Source organism: Epinephelus moara, chromosome 2 (assembly GCF_006386435.1).
Source record: "Epinephelus moara isolate mb chromosome 2, YSFRI_EMoa_1.0, whole genome shotgun sequence".
NCBI lineage: Eukaryota > Metazoa > Chordata > Actinopteri > Perciformes > Serranidae > Epinephelus > Epinephelus moara.
In genome coordinates this window covers 44,852,240-44,867,602 of record NC_065507.1, presented here as the reverse complement: position 1 = coordinate 44,867,602, position 15,363 = coordinate 44,852,240, and the positions used below count along the sequence as shown (strand labels likewise).

Genomic DNA, 15,363 nt, shown 5'->3' with positions numbered 1-15,363 from the left:
TGAAGTGGTTTTGAGCCTATCATAATTCTGTAGAACCTGAGTCCACTATTAGAAAATTGATTCTGACAACCAAGAATGCAACAACCAGACATTTTGAAGTTGGTTTTTAAAGCTTGCTCATGCCACTTCCATTATCAACATATGTGCACATATTTTGATGATGTCAGTTGTAAAATAGACTATATCACTGTATATATAACTGTGTGTTTGCTGTGTTATAATGTGAAAATTAATAATGACTGAATGACAGAAAGGATCCTCAGAAAGGTTTGGTGTGTATTTATATCTACGTCCAGTCAATAACTGAGATACACCCACCTGAGATTGTTATTAAGTTTTCCTCTGTTGTCTACACAGGCTGCTTCATGTCCGCAATGGCAATTGTAAGTACCATCTGGGGGAGGAGACTTTCAAGCTTGCTCAGTCTTACATGGACAAACTAGCCAAACATGGCCACCAGGCCAACAAGGCAGCATTGTACGGCGAGCTTTGTGCCTTGCTCTTCGCCAAAAGTCACTATGATGAGGTATGTATGTCTTATCACCAGTGACTGAGAAAATGATATTATTTCTCTCACATATTATAGACAACAATGGCAAGTGCTAGTTTTAATTAAATGAATTATTAAGTTAGTCTGGTTAACAGCACTGCAGAGTGGTTGAGAATACTCCAGATAGACATAGATTAAGTTTGGAACCCAAATCTTTTTTTCTCCATTTTCCAGGCATACAGGTGGTGTATAGAGGCTATGAAAGAAATTACTCCAGGGCTGCCTGTCAAAGTAGTGGTTGATGTCCTCCGGCAAGCCTCTAAGGTTAACTATGTTTGTTTATATTACAAGATTTTATTGTGTTATTATTGGAGGTACAGTGTCTTTGTAGAATGTATCCACAGAAAAGTAATCTGTCAGGCCCAGGAGGAAAATCCCATTGATCTGACATGATTGTGTGAGGTTTGACTTGTGTTTCCACTGCAGGCCTGCGTGGTAAAGAGAGAATTCAGAAAAGCAGAGCAGCTGATCAAACATGCAGTGTTTCTTGCAAGGTAACCTCCTGTGTCTTTTAAAGAGTCAACATTATTTTTGTCCCTTATGTTATTGAAGAATTATGATTAAATGTTTTGTGCCTTACAGAGAACATTTTGGACACAAGCATCCCAAGTACTCCGACACGCTGCTAGATTATGGATTTTACTTATTAAATGTAGACAACATATGCCAATCCGTTGCTATTTACCAGGCAAGTACAGTGATGGGCAACAGAAGTGTGCCCATGTTTTCTATGTCCTCATTTTCATAAAAAACAGTTTGATGTATTATCTGTATATAATTAAAAGTCCTTTCTGTCTGTACAAATTCCAGACAGCGCTAGACATCCGGCAGTCTGTGTTCGGGGGCAAGAATATTCATGTTGCCACAGCCCATGAAGACCTGGCCTACTCCTCATATGTACACCAGTATAGCTCTGGGAAATTTGACAATGCTCTGTGAGTACAGTGAATCTTACAAACCTATTTAAAAATTTTAAATCTTACTAGACCAGCCAGCTAATCACATTAGACATAAGCTCCCTTGTAAATTTAGAATTTTTTCATACACCAGTCTGCTCTGACATTCACTGTACTGTGATTTTTGTAATGTGTGGCTATATGCTTTGGAAGTGTGCCATGTCATATATTAAAAAGCATCGATCATTTTCAACAAAGTGATGTATGATGGCAAAGATAACAGTTTTTCAACTGATCCAGTGACACTCCTTGCTGTATACAAAGGCTCTGATTCAAACTTGGGAAGTGCTTTGACCTCTCTAACCCTGATGTGAGCTTCAAAACAACTTTCCTCAGGGGAAACACTTGACTTTCTTGGAAATGTTTATGCTGAATAAAATACACTTTCCAGCCAAGTCTGAGTTGCATGTTTCAGTCAGCTGTTGTGTTTGTCCCTCAGATTCCATGCAGAACGTGCCATAGACATCATAACACACATTCTGCCTGAGGACCATCTGCTGCTGGCCTCCTCCAAGAGAGTCAAAGGTAAGGCAAGTTCCCTGGAAATGCTGGACTTCTGCCCACTGTGTGTAAGTGAGGAAAATGAGGCAGGCACTTTATTTTAAAACAACGATAATTTGATTTTCCAGAAGAAAGGTCATTATTTCATGTATATGGCCAGTGATGTACATCCATCTGTGGTAGGAGCAAATATCTTTACTTTAGTCTTAAGTTTTCCCGTGTGGTATCATACAGTTGCACTATGCGTTTTGACATTGTGGTGTTGACTTGGAATTTCATATCATGGTTCCAGTTCCATCTTAAGATCCTGAAACCCCTCTCCCAAAACAATACCAATAGGCAGCATATCCTTGCATATAAATCTTGCTATCTTAGCTGTGATGGCATTTTTACGAGCTTGTGGCAAGGGGCCTGCTGAAGTTGAGCAGGTTGTATAGTAGGCAGTCAGCCTCACCTGGTGCCAGTTTTCCACATTTTCATAGAAAACAACAACACTCCTAGCTTAAACGTAGTTTACTGATAGGTCAATTGACTTTGAACGTGGCATGTTTGTTGGTGCCAGACGGGCTGGTCTGTGTATTTCAGAAACTGCTGAGCTACTGGAATTTTCCCGCACAACCATCTCTAGGGTTTACAGAGGATGGTCCAAAAAAGAGAAAATATCTAGTGAGCTGCAGTTAACGGCTTGTTGATGCCAGAGATCAGAGGAGAATGGCCAGACTGGTTGGAGATAAAAGAAAGGCAACAGTAACTCAAATAATCACTTATTACAACCAAGGTTTGCAGAAGACCATCTCTGAATGAACAACAAGTCGAACCTTGAAGCAGATGGGCTACAGCAGCAGAAGACCACACAGGGTGCCACTCCTGTCAGCTAAGAACAGGAAACTAAGGCTACAGTTTGCACTGGCTGATAGCAGGGTCAGAATTTGAAGTAAACAACATGAAAGCATGGATCCATCCTGCCTTTTATCAATGGTTCAGGCCAGTGGTGGTGGTGTAATGGTATGGGGAATATTTTCTTGGCACACTTTGGGCCTCTTAGTACAAACTGAGCATCATTTAAACGCCACAGCATTACCTGAGTATTGTTGCTGACTGTGTCCATCCCTTTATTACCACAGTGTACCCATCTTCTGATGGCTATTTCCATCAGGATAATGCGCCATGTCACAAAGCAGAAGGGAGAGAGACTCTGCACCGTAAGGCTCCGGGATAACATTATTTTCTCACTTCTGCTTGAAAGTGGTGAATTTACCGCTCATGGGTACTTAAAACGACACAGTCTCTGGCTTATATGTATTGTCGGGAAAAAACATTGTTGCATATTATCCCATCCAAATGAATGCTGATGCCACACTGAATGTCCCGCTGAGCCTGTTAACACTTAAAAACTTTGTGTGGGGAAAAAAAGAAAAAGAAAAATCAAATATTTCAATTAAATGGCTGAATCTGATTCAACTGTCAAAATTCTAAGTCAGGTGCAGCCGTAATATAGAGTATATTTAGTTCCTTTTTATCTTTAAACAGGTGTTACCATGACTTCCTTTGTGGAAGTAATTCCATAAATGAATGGAAAACAAAACAGTAGAACTGTTGTTTACAAACTAAAGAAATGAGAGATCATTTTAGTTTTTACTGAATATTTGAAGAAGCACTATTAGGGTGACATGTAAGCTGTGTCACTTACTTTGTTGCAATTCTGTTTTCCTAAATGAATATTTTTTTCACTAATTTGTTATATCCTCAAGAACATCGTTATTGCAAAAATACCCCGAAATATCCTGATGGTATCGCTCACCCCTAAGTGATGGTAAATCCTAGCTATTTTGGTAAATGTCAATTTTGCTAGCCAAAAATGTCATGGCTCTGTGGCTCCACTGTTAAATCCAGGGCAGAAGTCTCATATATGCTTCATCATCATTTCTGTTCCTCAGCTCTGATTTTGGAGGAAATTGCCATTGACTGTCACAATAAAGAGACAGAAGAGCGCCTTCTTCAAGAGGCACATGACCTTCATCTTTCCTCACTGCAGCTGGCCAAGAAGGCCTTCGGAGAGTTCAACGTCCAGACAGCCAAACACTATGGCAACCTAGGAAGACTCTACCAGTCCATGAGGAAGTTCAAGGTGTGTGTGTGTGTGTGTGTGTGTGTGTGTGTGTGTGTGGGTGTGGGTGTGGGTGTGGGTGTGTGTGTGGTGACTGGAATAGTGATGTATTAATTAAGGTAACATGAAACTAAAGAAGTGGAAATAGCTCAGAGCTTTGTTCCAGTTGTGGCTCGGCATATGAAGCAAAATAATTTTAATCAGATTTTTATTTCAAGGACCTGACAGCACTACCACAGTACACTATACTTGTAGCTCAAACATTAACTGTACAATGGCTTGCTATGTTAATGCCACATTTTCAAAATCAACCAATAAGTCCAACATACAAGTTGAAAAAAAAAATCAAACTATGTAACGTTGTAAAGTGACATCAGGAAACCAGGGAACATATCAATTTTCTACAAGCTAGCAAAGTAAACAGTTTGTGAATGATATGTGGCTGGGAATACATATAGAGTTATCAGGCTGATAAGTGACCTCTGGTTGAAGGACCGGTTCACGGTTTTTTGAGTCTGTTTTAAAACAGCTGTCAGGTGAAAACTGACTCAGTCTTCACTGGAAAAACAAAAGCATCATCAAGGTCTTAAAGGAATACTTTGCTAGCAAAATGACCATTTGTATATCAGTTAGTCATGCCATGTTACTTTGAATTCAGAAAGGTATCTTTGTTTTTCTTGCATGCCTCCACGGAAAAAACATCAAATATACTGATTCTTTGATTGATTAGGGACCACATTTAACAACAGCAAAACTATAATCCAAGTCTCATTAATGCAGTCCATTTTTAAACAGGCATCGTCACGTCGGTTCAAACAAAAAAATGGCGGCGTGCAGCAGCAGTGCCGTGCTATTGTGCTATGGCCTATTTAAGTGCTGGAATTTGTTATTTATGTGACAACACCTGAACGCAACATAGGCTCCGCTTCATTGACTGTGTGCACAGTGCCGGGCTGCGGGTTCGGGCCGGGCTCGGTTATAATTGTCTCACTTGGGTCGTTTTCGGTCAGGAAAATGCAACCCGAACCGCGCTCTAGTGTGCTCACCTGTGTCTGTGTGTGTGTGTGTGTGTAAATGTTAATGTTAATAAGAAATGTTTTGGTATTCATATTGTTTAAATTGCCTCAATCAAATAATGGAAAAATAATCGATAATCGAAAAAATAATCGAACAAAATAATCATTAAACTAATTGAAAAATTAATCGTTAGATTAGTCAATTAATCAAAAAAATAATCTCTAGCTTAATTGCTAGAAAAATAATCGTTTGGGGCAGCCCTACTTGGATTATACTGCACGAGTTGTATGAGAGTTTGTAAAGAGATGTTTTGATATAGTTTTGCCGTTGTTAAAGGTGGTCCCCAATGAATTAATAAATAAATAAATATGTATTCTGTTTTATGTAGAGGCATGCGAGGAAAAACAAAGTTTTTTTCATGAATTCAGGGTTACACAGCATGACTAACTTATATACAAATGGTCATTTTATGGTTGAAGCATTTCCTTACGGCTTTCCTGCCCAACTTTAAGGTGGATTTCGTCAACTTGACAGGAGGTGTACATCAGTGTATCAAACATGTCATTTTCTGTTAACAGTAGGTGGTGCTCTGACTGTAACTAAATAATGGCACATAGATGTCTTTAAGGCGGGACTCTTATCAAATGTGAAGTTGGGGGCGGATGTAATGATGCACAATTAAGTTAGAAACCACTTCCTGTTTTGCGACAAAGCTTGTAAATTCAACGCCCTGCTACTGCCATGCCGTTCGACAAAAATGACAGAAAGTTTCTAAATTTTAATTCTACAATGTATTACGATTGTACCACCCAAGTTTAAAGTGGATTCAGTGAAATCTCCAGCAGTGCATCTGGGAATGGTTAAGAAAATGCCCTGAATATGAAAAGTGAATTCAAAATGGCCAACTTTCTGTTAGGTTTAGGGTGTGGCTAATCACTAGCAACTACAATACGTCCTCCCACCGTTTGGTGCTCTGGCCCTGAATTTTCTTTTCTATGCTTTGAGTTATTATTTTTGCTTTGATTGTGATCTATATCTTTGTCTTTGTGTGTGTGTGTGTGTGTGTGTGTGTGTGTGTGTTTGTGATTTAATGGGTGTCCATGTAATTAGGAGGCAGAGGAGATGCACATCAAAGCCATCCAGATCAAGGAGCAGCTTCTGGGTCATGAGGACTACGAGGTGGCTCTGTCTGTAGGTCACCTGGCCTCCCTCTACAACTATGACATGAACCAGTATGAAGACGCAGAGAGACTCTACCTACGCTCCATCGCTATTGGTCAGACACAGGGATGGGATGAGTGGCTCACTCCTGCTATACAAGACTTTTATCTTTGTCAGGTTTTCTTCAAAGAACAACAAACAACTTTACACCCCTTTTTATATGGAGTATTAGGATATTTTAGGTACTTTTGTCCATATGAGGATCTTGTGCTATAGAAATTCTAACTTAGTTTTTCCAGTGGATTACTGAATAAGTAGGGTAGTAACATGTTTTGATCCGGTCCTATGAACTGTACCTGCTTCAGAGCAGGTTAGCCATTCACCATAGGTTACTATGGTGATTTACCCTGGTTAAAAGTAGGGCTGTGCGGTATACTGGTTCGTACCGAAAACTGGTATTTATTTTCGTTATGATATGAATTTTTCATATACCGCAATACCGGTGAATAGCCCAAACAACGTCCGTAACGTGTGTGGCGGGAAAGTGTTTCAGCTGGGACCCATTTCACCGCTGCACACCACAGGCATGCTAGAGCCGGCGAGAGTGAGAGTATAGAGAAAAGTTCAGAAGCAAGAATGGCTGCCAGAGAGAGTCCTGAAAGCGAAGCAAATGTACACTTTGCTGAAGAAGAACACGATGACCCAGAAGAACTCAAACTAAAAAGAGCAGTGTTTCCCATATATGCAACTAGCAGCGGTGCACCACCGCTGCTGAAATATGACTGTTAAGTTGGACCATGCTACATGCCTCCACCAAGTTTTGTGAAAATCGGTTGGACAGTTTTCACATAGTCCTCATCCAAAAAATGAATGGAAATGAATGGGCGGCCATGTGTGGGCAGCCCGTGGACAAGCCCCCTGAGTTGGATCAACACCAAAATTTAATGTATTCTAAGCTGGTATGTGTTACATCCCTCCACTGAATTTTGTGAAAATCAGTCAGGCAGCTTTTGTAGAATTCTGCTAACAAACTAATAAATTGGGCGGCATAGCTAAAAAATTGTTCATTTTTGCGATAAAAGCGCCAAATTTGGTACATTTATAGCTTAATATACTGGAATAGAACACCCCCCCCCAACCCCCCCCGAAGCTGCTGTTACCGTTGTTTTCAGCACCGCAAATATAATTTAGAGACCAGTTAAAGTGAAAAATATGTTTCATTCTAATGTAGGACAATAGTAAATTAAAGACATCCAACACAATGGTGAGATTTATAGTTATTTATAAGGCCATTTAACAATGTTCAGTGAACACACTTAACAATTGACTTATGGCTAAGCCACGCCCCCCTCCACTCACTCGGACAACTCACTCAGTGACCAGGTGCTATGGCAGGTGTCACAGTACACGGCATTTCGCAGGAGGTAATTGATGATTTTTGGGGACATAACAATCAGATGTCATTGAAAAGTAACAAAAAGGGCCTAAACTACGCATTGGAGGGATATATTCATCATTTTATTGTTGAGAAGTTCGATGAAGAGCTTAAATTACAAGCCAAAATTTACAGGTCACAGTGTAAGCGTGATAAACCGCATCTCGTTGCCGTTGCCATCAAAGACAGCAAGTGAAAGTGCCACTGAAGTTAAAGTTTTTGTCTCAGAATATGAGAAAAGGATAACGGCCTTTTTACCATCTTTACCAAGAGTGTCTCTCCGTTAGTTTGGTGCTACAGTATTTACACTGAATCATTCAGCATAATGTTTGCCAACCATTGTTATCTCTGCGATTACAAATAACTTAATGAAGCTAAGCTCCAGAAGTTAACGTTAGCTTAACTAGAGCCCTCTGGACAACAGCTAACAATGATGTACGATCACCAAAGTACAAAACTAGAACAAAATAGGCTATTGAACTCCGAGCAAACAAGGTGACATGATGAACAACGCAGCTAGGAGCTAACGTTAGGCTAACTTTAGCTAACGTTAGCTAGATAACTTTATATTTGTTTCCAGCAAAGTGACAATATGTTGCCTCAAACACGATGTTGTCTTACCTTAAAACCGACATCCTTGTTAATCTTATTCACGTTGAGTTGATGTTGTGGTCTGACGTTACCACACAACTTTATCCAAAGGAGACACTTTTCTCTGTTGAGATGTGGTTTAAAGTGTAAAAAATACACCTCGTCGCCCAGCCTCTCAGGATACATTGTGTCGGAGTTGCATGTACCCCATGCACACCGTTTGATCATTTTTAAACTTCAAATCTCTGAAAAAGCTCATAAAACCGAACAAAACTGACTTTCTGTAATGCATTTCAATGAACGTCCAGGCAGAGAATGTCCCGAGTGTATGGGAATGGCTATACGCACTGTGATTGGCTCATCGCGTTTGAGGGCGGGACTTAGCCATAGGTCAATTACACTGTAACAGTTTGAACATATGATATCTAACTTGTGCAGCCATCTGCAGCAATGTGGAACCTTAATAATAGAGCTGTTTTTACAACGAGGCCTTGAATATTATGAGAAAAGAAGAAAAAAAGGGGGGGGAAACATTCATAGATCACAGTGTCACTGTCACTGTAATCAGGAGGCCATGAAATTGGTAGTGGATTATTTTTCTACAAATACCCAGCATTGATATCTATGCAGTTTCTTCACTTACACTGCTCTGTGCTCTCTAGTGTTCAGATATCCTGAATTAATTGAACTAAATCTATTTTCAAAATGCACATGAGAAAAAGTTTAAAATCCACAGAGGATAATATGTATTCAACGTGAAGATTAAAAGAAAAGGAGTATTAAATAATCCACTACCAATTTTATGGCCTCCTGATTATAGTGACAGTGACACTGTGATCTATGAATGTTTTTCCCCCTTTTTTTCTTCTTTTCTCATAATATTCAAGGCCTCGTTGTAAAAACAGCTCTATTATTAAGGTTCCACATTGCTGCAGATGGCTGCACTAGTTAGATATCATATGTTCAAACTGTTACAGTGTAACTGTTAAGTATGTTCCCTGAACATTGTTAAATGGCCTTATAAATAACTATAAATCTCACCATTGTGTTGGATGTCTTTAATTTACTATTGTCCTACATTAGAATGAAACATATTTTTCACTTTAACTGGTCTCAAAATTATATTTGTGGTGCTGAAAACATGGTAACAGCAGCTTGGGGGGGGGGGGGGGGGGGGTGACCAAAGTGTTCTATTCCAGTATATTAAGCTATAAATGTAGCAAATTTGGCGCTGTTATCGCAAAAATGAACAATTTTTTTAGCTATGCCGCCCAATTTATTGTTTGTTAGCAGAATTCTACAAAAACTGCCTGACTGATTTTCACAAAATTCGATGGAGGGATGTAACACATACCAACTTAGAATACATTACATTTTGGTGTTGATCCAACTCAGGGGGCATGTCCACGGGCAGCCCACGCGTGGCCGCCCATTCACTTCCATTCATTTTTTGGATGAGGATTACGTCAATTTTCACAAAACTTGGTGGAGGCATGTAGCATGGTCCAACTTAGAAGCCATTACATTTTGGAGTGGATCCAATTAACGGGACGGGTCCATGGGCAAGTAGGATTCAATTGCCTGCTCTGGCCACCAGGGGTGAGTTTCTGATACCCCAATATCCAGATTTGTTCTTAATATATTTGTCAACAGATCTGCCAAATTTGGTGCTTTTATCACAAAAATGAACTATTTTATAGTTATGCCGCCCCACTATTGTCCTTTTATTAAACAAACTAAATAGCCTTATGTTATTTATCTTATTTACGTGACGGCATGTCATTTCTGTCTCTACATGGTCGCGCGTTTACGATTCTCCTCTGCTCTCTGAATCACGCACAGCGGAGTTTCGCCCCAATACACACACACACACACACACACACACACACACACACACACACACACTAGAGCATGGCTCGGGCCACATTTTCCGCCCATACCGCCCAGCCCTAGTTAAAAGTGTAGCTAGGTATTGTTTACAAAATTACAGTACTAGTATCAATATCAGAACCTTTAAAGTGATACTGATACCAACAAAGTACTTTATTCAATACCCCTAAAGTGAACGGAGTGTCGAATCGTATAGCCATACTATTACCAGTTTATGGTGTGGTACTCAACTTTACCACACCATAAACTAAAAGGGTTGCAGTGTGAGCTCCATGCTAGAGGGTTATGGGAGCCCGCCCACACACACACACACACACACACACACTGTGACGAGGTTTACTGTTAGCATTACACAGCTAATGTTACCAAATGGGTATTAATGAGTTTAACAACAGAGTCAAGGTGTTTCAGTGTCAATGTGATTATGTTGGGGCCATTTAACGGCTCGGTGTTGGATTTCAGCCACTGCTGCTGTGTTGAAGACATTGAACTGACTATTGGCCAGAAGAGGAGTGGCCTCGGAAAGAGCAGCAAGAGAAAGTTTGCTGCTTGACGCCGGATTTCCACTGGATGTGTGTCCGTTGCGGAACGGCAGCACTGGTTATCCGCTGCGCGCTCTGCCGTCAATACCCACTGGCTGCGTTTGCTGTGTGGAGCGGTGCAGCTCCGCCGGAAGACATCTCGGTGCACTGCCATAATTAATATCTCCTCGTCCATGGTGTCAACGGGGTGAAATGACGTCTGAAAACCTCTGACCTGTTGACTTCAGGCCTGCCTCTGCCCATTATGTAGTTTTCAATGTGTAGTGCAGGGAAGTATTTTCCGCCGTGAACACTGTGTATTTTATTTTGAAAATTAACCGGATGTTTTATTTTATTTCTGTGCACGACTTCCTGCCCCGCACGATCTGCTCTGTGCTGAATTGCTGCGTTGTGCTCCGGCGTCTGGCAAAAATAGAAGTCCTGCGTATCTGTTGCGGAGGGCTCCGGAGTGCCGCAGCTGAGTTGAGTCGTCACGGTATGGGATCAGACCCCTGACGCACTCAAAGAGCCTGTCCTTAATTATGCGTAATTTTAAGCCTTGATAAAATATAAATGGGTGAGACATATAAAAAGTCACCTTCTGTACAGTTGTCACAGACGAGGAAATTAACTGTAGAGACCAAACCATTTTTTTCTACCAGGCTGTAAACATGTTTATATCTGCCCTAAAGTTGGGCATTTTACCATGGGAGTCAGGGGGGGTTGACTTACTTCCAGAGCCAGCTTTAAGTAGCTATTTAAGGAGCTGCATTTTTTTTTGTTTGTTTGTTTGTTTTTTAGATATTTTTTGGGGCATTTTTTGCCTTTAACCGACAGGAAAGCTAAGCGTGAAAGGGGGAGAGAGAGGGTGAATGACATGCAGCAAAGGGCCACAGGCTGGAGTCGAACCCGGGCCGTTGCGGCAACAGCCACAAAGCCACCAACGCCCCAGAGCTGCAGTTTTTGGCACTTCCGTGTTGACTTCATTTTTCAGACCTGGAGTTGCAGCTTGGTCAAAACCTAGTTCATGGTTGGACTGTGTATAAAACACTAGAGGCTATTTTATAGCCTCTAGTTTTATAGGCTATTATTTTGAAACACAGGAAGCATTAACTCAGCCATGGACTAACAGACTTTCAGTGTCGCACTAATAGAGCTACAGTGCTGGACCTGCTGTTACAGTCAAGCCAAAAGTGTAATGCAATTACATGTTAAAATGAAGAATAGTACACTTAGACACTCAGCAGAAGGGAGCTGCGTTCTCTGGAGCTTTACACACTGATGAAGCTCCTTTTTCCTCCTAACACAACCCTCCCCTTTTCAGCTCCGGATGGTGATATACGTCCCTACGTGACTGGTTGCAGTCCAGTCTAGTCCAATTGCACTGTTGACAGGCTCCATAGCCATCGGCCTCTATCAGAGCCAAGTTTCTCCAATAACAATAGTTTGTTTAAAGTCCTATCAGTGCAGATTGATCAGCCAGACTGAAAAATCAGTCAACCTCTACTGGAGACGTTTCAGTCCTTCCTGGTACTGGGTTATTTTGGTCAGTACCTTGTAGGCCTGTCACGATAACAAATTTTGCTGGGCGATTAATTGCATCAAATATAATTGCGATAAGCGATAATATTGCATAATATTGTGCTTTTAAGACCATTTTTATTATTGTTGTAATTTTGCTGTTTTTAGACTATTTTTTAAACTTTATATAATGATAATAAATGCATATTGATGCAAGTACACCCTTTTAAAGAGAAATAAACATTTATTTAACAAGATTATTGTTTTCAGAACAAACCTGGCATACCGGCTCGTCCAAATTACTGGGCTCCCCTCTGTCATTTGGTGTAAATCCAAAATACTCCCTCACAAGGGCCGTGGCATTTGGTTTAGGAACAAGTTCCATGTCTTTCTCTTACACTAAACTCTTTTTTTTTCTCCGCCTTGCTAAACGTAGGCATTTTTTGCATTATGAATCGGTAAAGGTAAAAAAAAAAAGAAGAAAAAACTATGTATGACTGTAGAACAACTGTTGGGGCTGAGCACCACTTGAACTTCTCCTGTTTGTGTTGGGTTAGACAGCTGGTGATGCCAGTTGTTTGTTTTTTTTTGTGTCCATTCAGCCCTTCGTCTTCTCTGTACATCTGTACATAATAGACTTTTATCGCCAACATGGTGACACCACCAAGATCTTTCTGGCTCTCCAGTAGAATTTTGGATAAGCAACAGAATTGGCTTTTATCGTTAAGTTTAAGTTTATTTAAGTTTAAGTTTATTTACTTTATTAATCCCCCTGAGGAGAAATTCAATGTTTTCACTCTTGCTTGTCAATTACACACAGGTCTGAAAGACACACACATGCACAAACAGGATCTATACATGCACAAAGTGGAGAGATGTCAGAGTGAGGGGGCTGCCCTTGGTGAGGTGCCCCGAGCGGTTGGGGGTTTGGCAGTGCCCAGGAGGTGAACTGGCCCTTCTCCAGCCACCAGTCCACACTCCATATTTTGGTCCGGACGGGCACTCGAACAGGCGACCCTCCGGTTCCCAACCCAAGTCCCTATGGACTGAGCTACTGCCGCCGGGGTTGGTTGATGAGATGAGGCTCGCCTTAGATCATAAGAGGTTTACTCTGTTTACTCCACACAGCTTTCATAATGGCTCCTCTCCCACTTTTACATATCCATATCAATAATTCTAAACTTAAAAATTTTTGGGCGAAATTGCAAGTAAGGTTGTCCTCCTGGTGAGGCAATGCTTGTTGCACGCTTGTCATGTGGTGCTATCGCTGAAAAGTTGCTTCCTGTATTTCCACGCACTACTCTATTTAAAACATCTCATACACCGGCTGCTGAAACCATAGTGTCAGAAAACAAAACAGCGATCAGACAGCAAAATGTTGTACAGTACCAAGTTTACCAAGCCTACTACAACAACTCCAACTGGCGTATGACAGAGACAAAGCATTCTCGTAACTTCACCAACTATCTAGTTTTCTAGCATAACTGGGTGAATATCAGTATGATTGCAGTGCGATACTTTTCCTCAGGTAAACTCAAAGGAACCACAGTCATATTGTTCAGTGTTTCATCTCCACCTTAAAATTTGAATTATTTTTTGGTCAGTTGACTCATCAATTCATCAGATAATCACTGCAGCTCTAGAATGATTACAGATATGGTTTGTGATGTTTCCTTTGTCCTCACAGGTAAGAAGCTGTTTGGAGAGGGTTACAGTGGGCTGGAGTACGACTACAGAGGCCTGATCAAACTCTACAACTCAGTGGGAAACTACGAGAAGGTATTTGAATACCACAATGTGCTGTCCAACTGGAACCGGCTGAGGGACCGGCAGTTTGCCGTTGCAGATGCCCTGGAGGATGTCAACACTACACCCCAGCAGACCCAGGAGGTGGTGCAAGCTTTCCTATTGGCTCAGAGCCTGGGCCCCACCCGCCCCTGTCTCGGCTGATTTCATGAGGGAAGAGATTAAAAAAAGACAGGCGGGCTTTTGCCTGGTGAGGACACATATTAAGCCCAACTGTGATGCACACAGTTAACTAGTAAATTCAAGCATCACCGGTGAGTCGGTTGGCTTCATAGTCACTGCAGCTGCCAGTACACACAGACATACACACACTTTTAGTTGTGGAAAAAAAACGTAGAGAAGACACCATTATCAAACCTCATTGACATTCACACAAACCACCAAGATGCAACTGGAGACTGGATGCAGCTTCACCCCACAAAGCAGACTTTTGCATTTCTCCAAGAGAAAGAGGACACACGACCGGGGGGGAAAGTTAAAAAAACAACCTCAAACATCCTGTAAGGATGACAAATGACCTCTCCTCTTCTCTTGTCTTGCTCGCCTTTTTCTTTTCAATTTGGAATTGGAGGAGATTTTTGCTTTTTGTATTTGAACCAGTGTAGCTCTGAATGCCATGAGACTCATCACAGATAAAAAACCATGTTCTCCAGGGCTATATACATGACAGTATCTGGACCCATACACGTGTGAAAAAGTTGTTTCAGCCTTCATCCAGCAACATCATCACATGGTGGATCAGAGATGGAAAATGTCAGATATTTTTGACACTTGTACAGTAAAATAATACAGCAGATTGTAAACTTAAGTTTGAACTGAAGGCTCCCTGGTTTTTTGTTTTTTTTTCTTTGTGAAGAAATGAAAGTGGACCCCAAGAGAACTCCTGTTTTAAACTTCTTGGTGGTGAGAGATTACAAACAGTGGAATGTGTTCAACCAGTGGGTATATTGTTACACACATAATAGGCTTCACAGGTCCTGTTTTCAATTTATTTTATCTCTTTTTCCAGCTTAGTCCTGACTTGGAACAATTAAAATGCCAATAATTTATATGCAAAAGTGTATGTTTATGTAGCCCTTTGTTAATGCTTTTCTTACTGAGTTAGCTATGAGTTCTGAAGAAACACCTCAAACTATCACTTTCAAACAAGGGACTTGGACAGGAGTGAAAAGAGGAAGATGCTGCATGTACAGAGGCTTCTAAGCCTCCCCTTATTTGTTAATCTTAAGGTGTGGCTTCATGATTGAGTGTGTACGTGTGTGTCAGTATAAACAGATAGAACTCTTGGTGCCCAAGTGCTCCACTGA

General features: G+C 40.9%; 1 protein-coding gene across 2 annotated transcripts in view; it reads left to right on the top strand.

The window, feature by feature from the left end:
* The window catches only part of appbp2 (amyloid beta precursor protein (cytoplasmic tail) binding protein 2), a 37,555-nt gene extending 22,691 nt beyond the window's left edge, over positions 1-14,864 (top strand). Inside the window, exons 5-13 of one of the 2 annotated variants that reach the window (XM_050055896.1) lie at positions 358-526; positions 725-814; positions 977-1,044; positions 1,133-1,238; positions 1,361-1,485; positions 1,946-2,031; positions 3,945-4,135; positions 6,242-6,407; positions 13,938-14,864. In XM_050055896.1, coding sequence (XP_049911853.1) covers positions 358-526; positions 725-814; positions 977-1,044; positions 1,133-1,238; positions 1,361-1,485; positions 1,946-2,031; positions 3,945-4,135; positions 6,242-6,407; positions 13,938-14,200 — 1,264 coding nt within the window. In that variant the 3' untranslated portion in view covers positions 14,201-14,864. Of the gene's footprint in view, positions 1-357; positions 527-724; positions 815-976; positions 1,045-1,132; positions 1,243-1,360; positions 1,486-1,945; positions 2,032-3,944; positions 4,136-6,241; positions 6,408-13,937 lie in introns of both variants that reach the window. The other variant, XM_050055901.1, reaches the window with a different exon arrangement.
* The last annotated feature ends 499 nt before the right edge of the window (positions 14,865-15,363 follow it).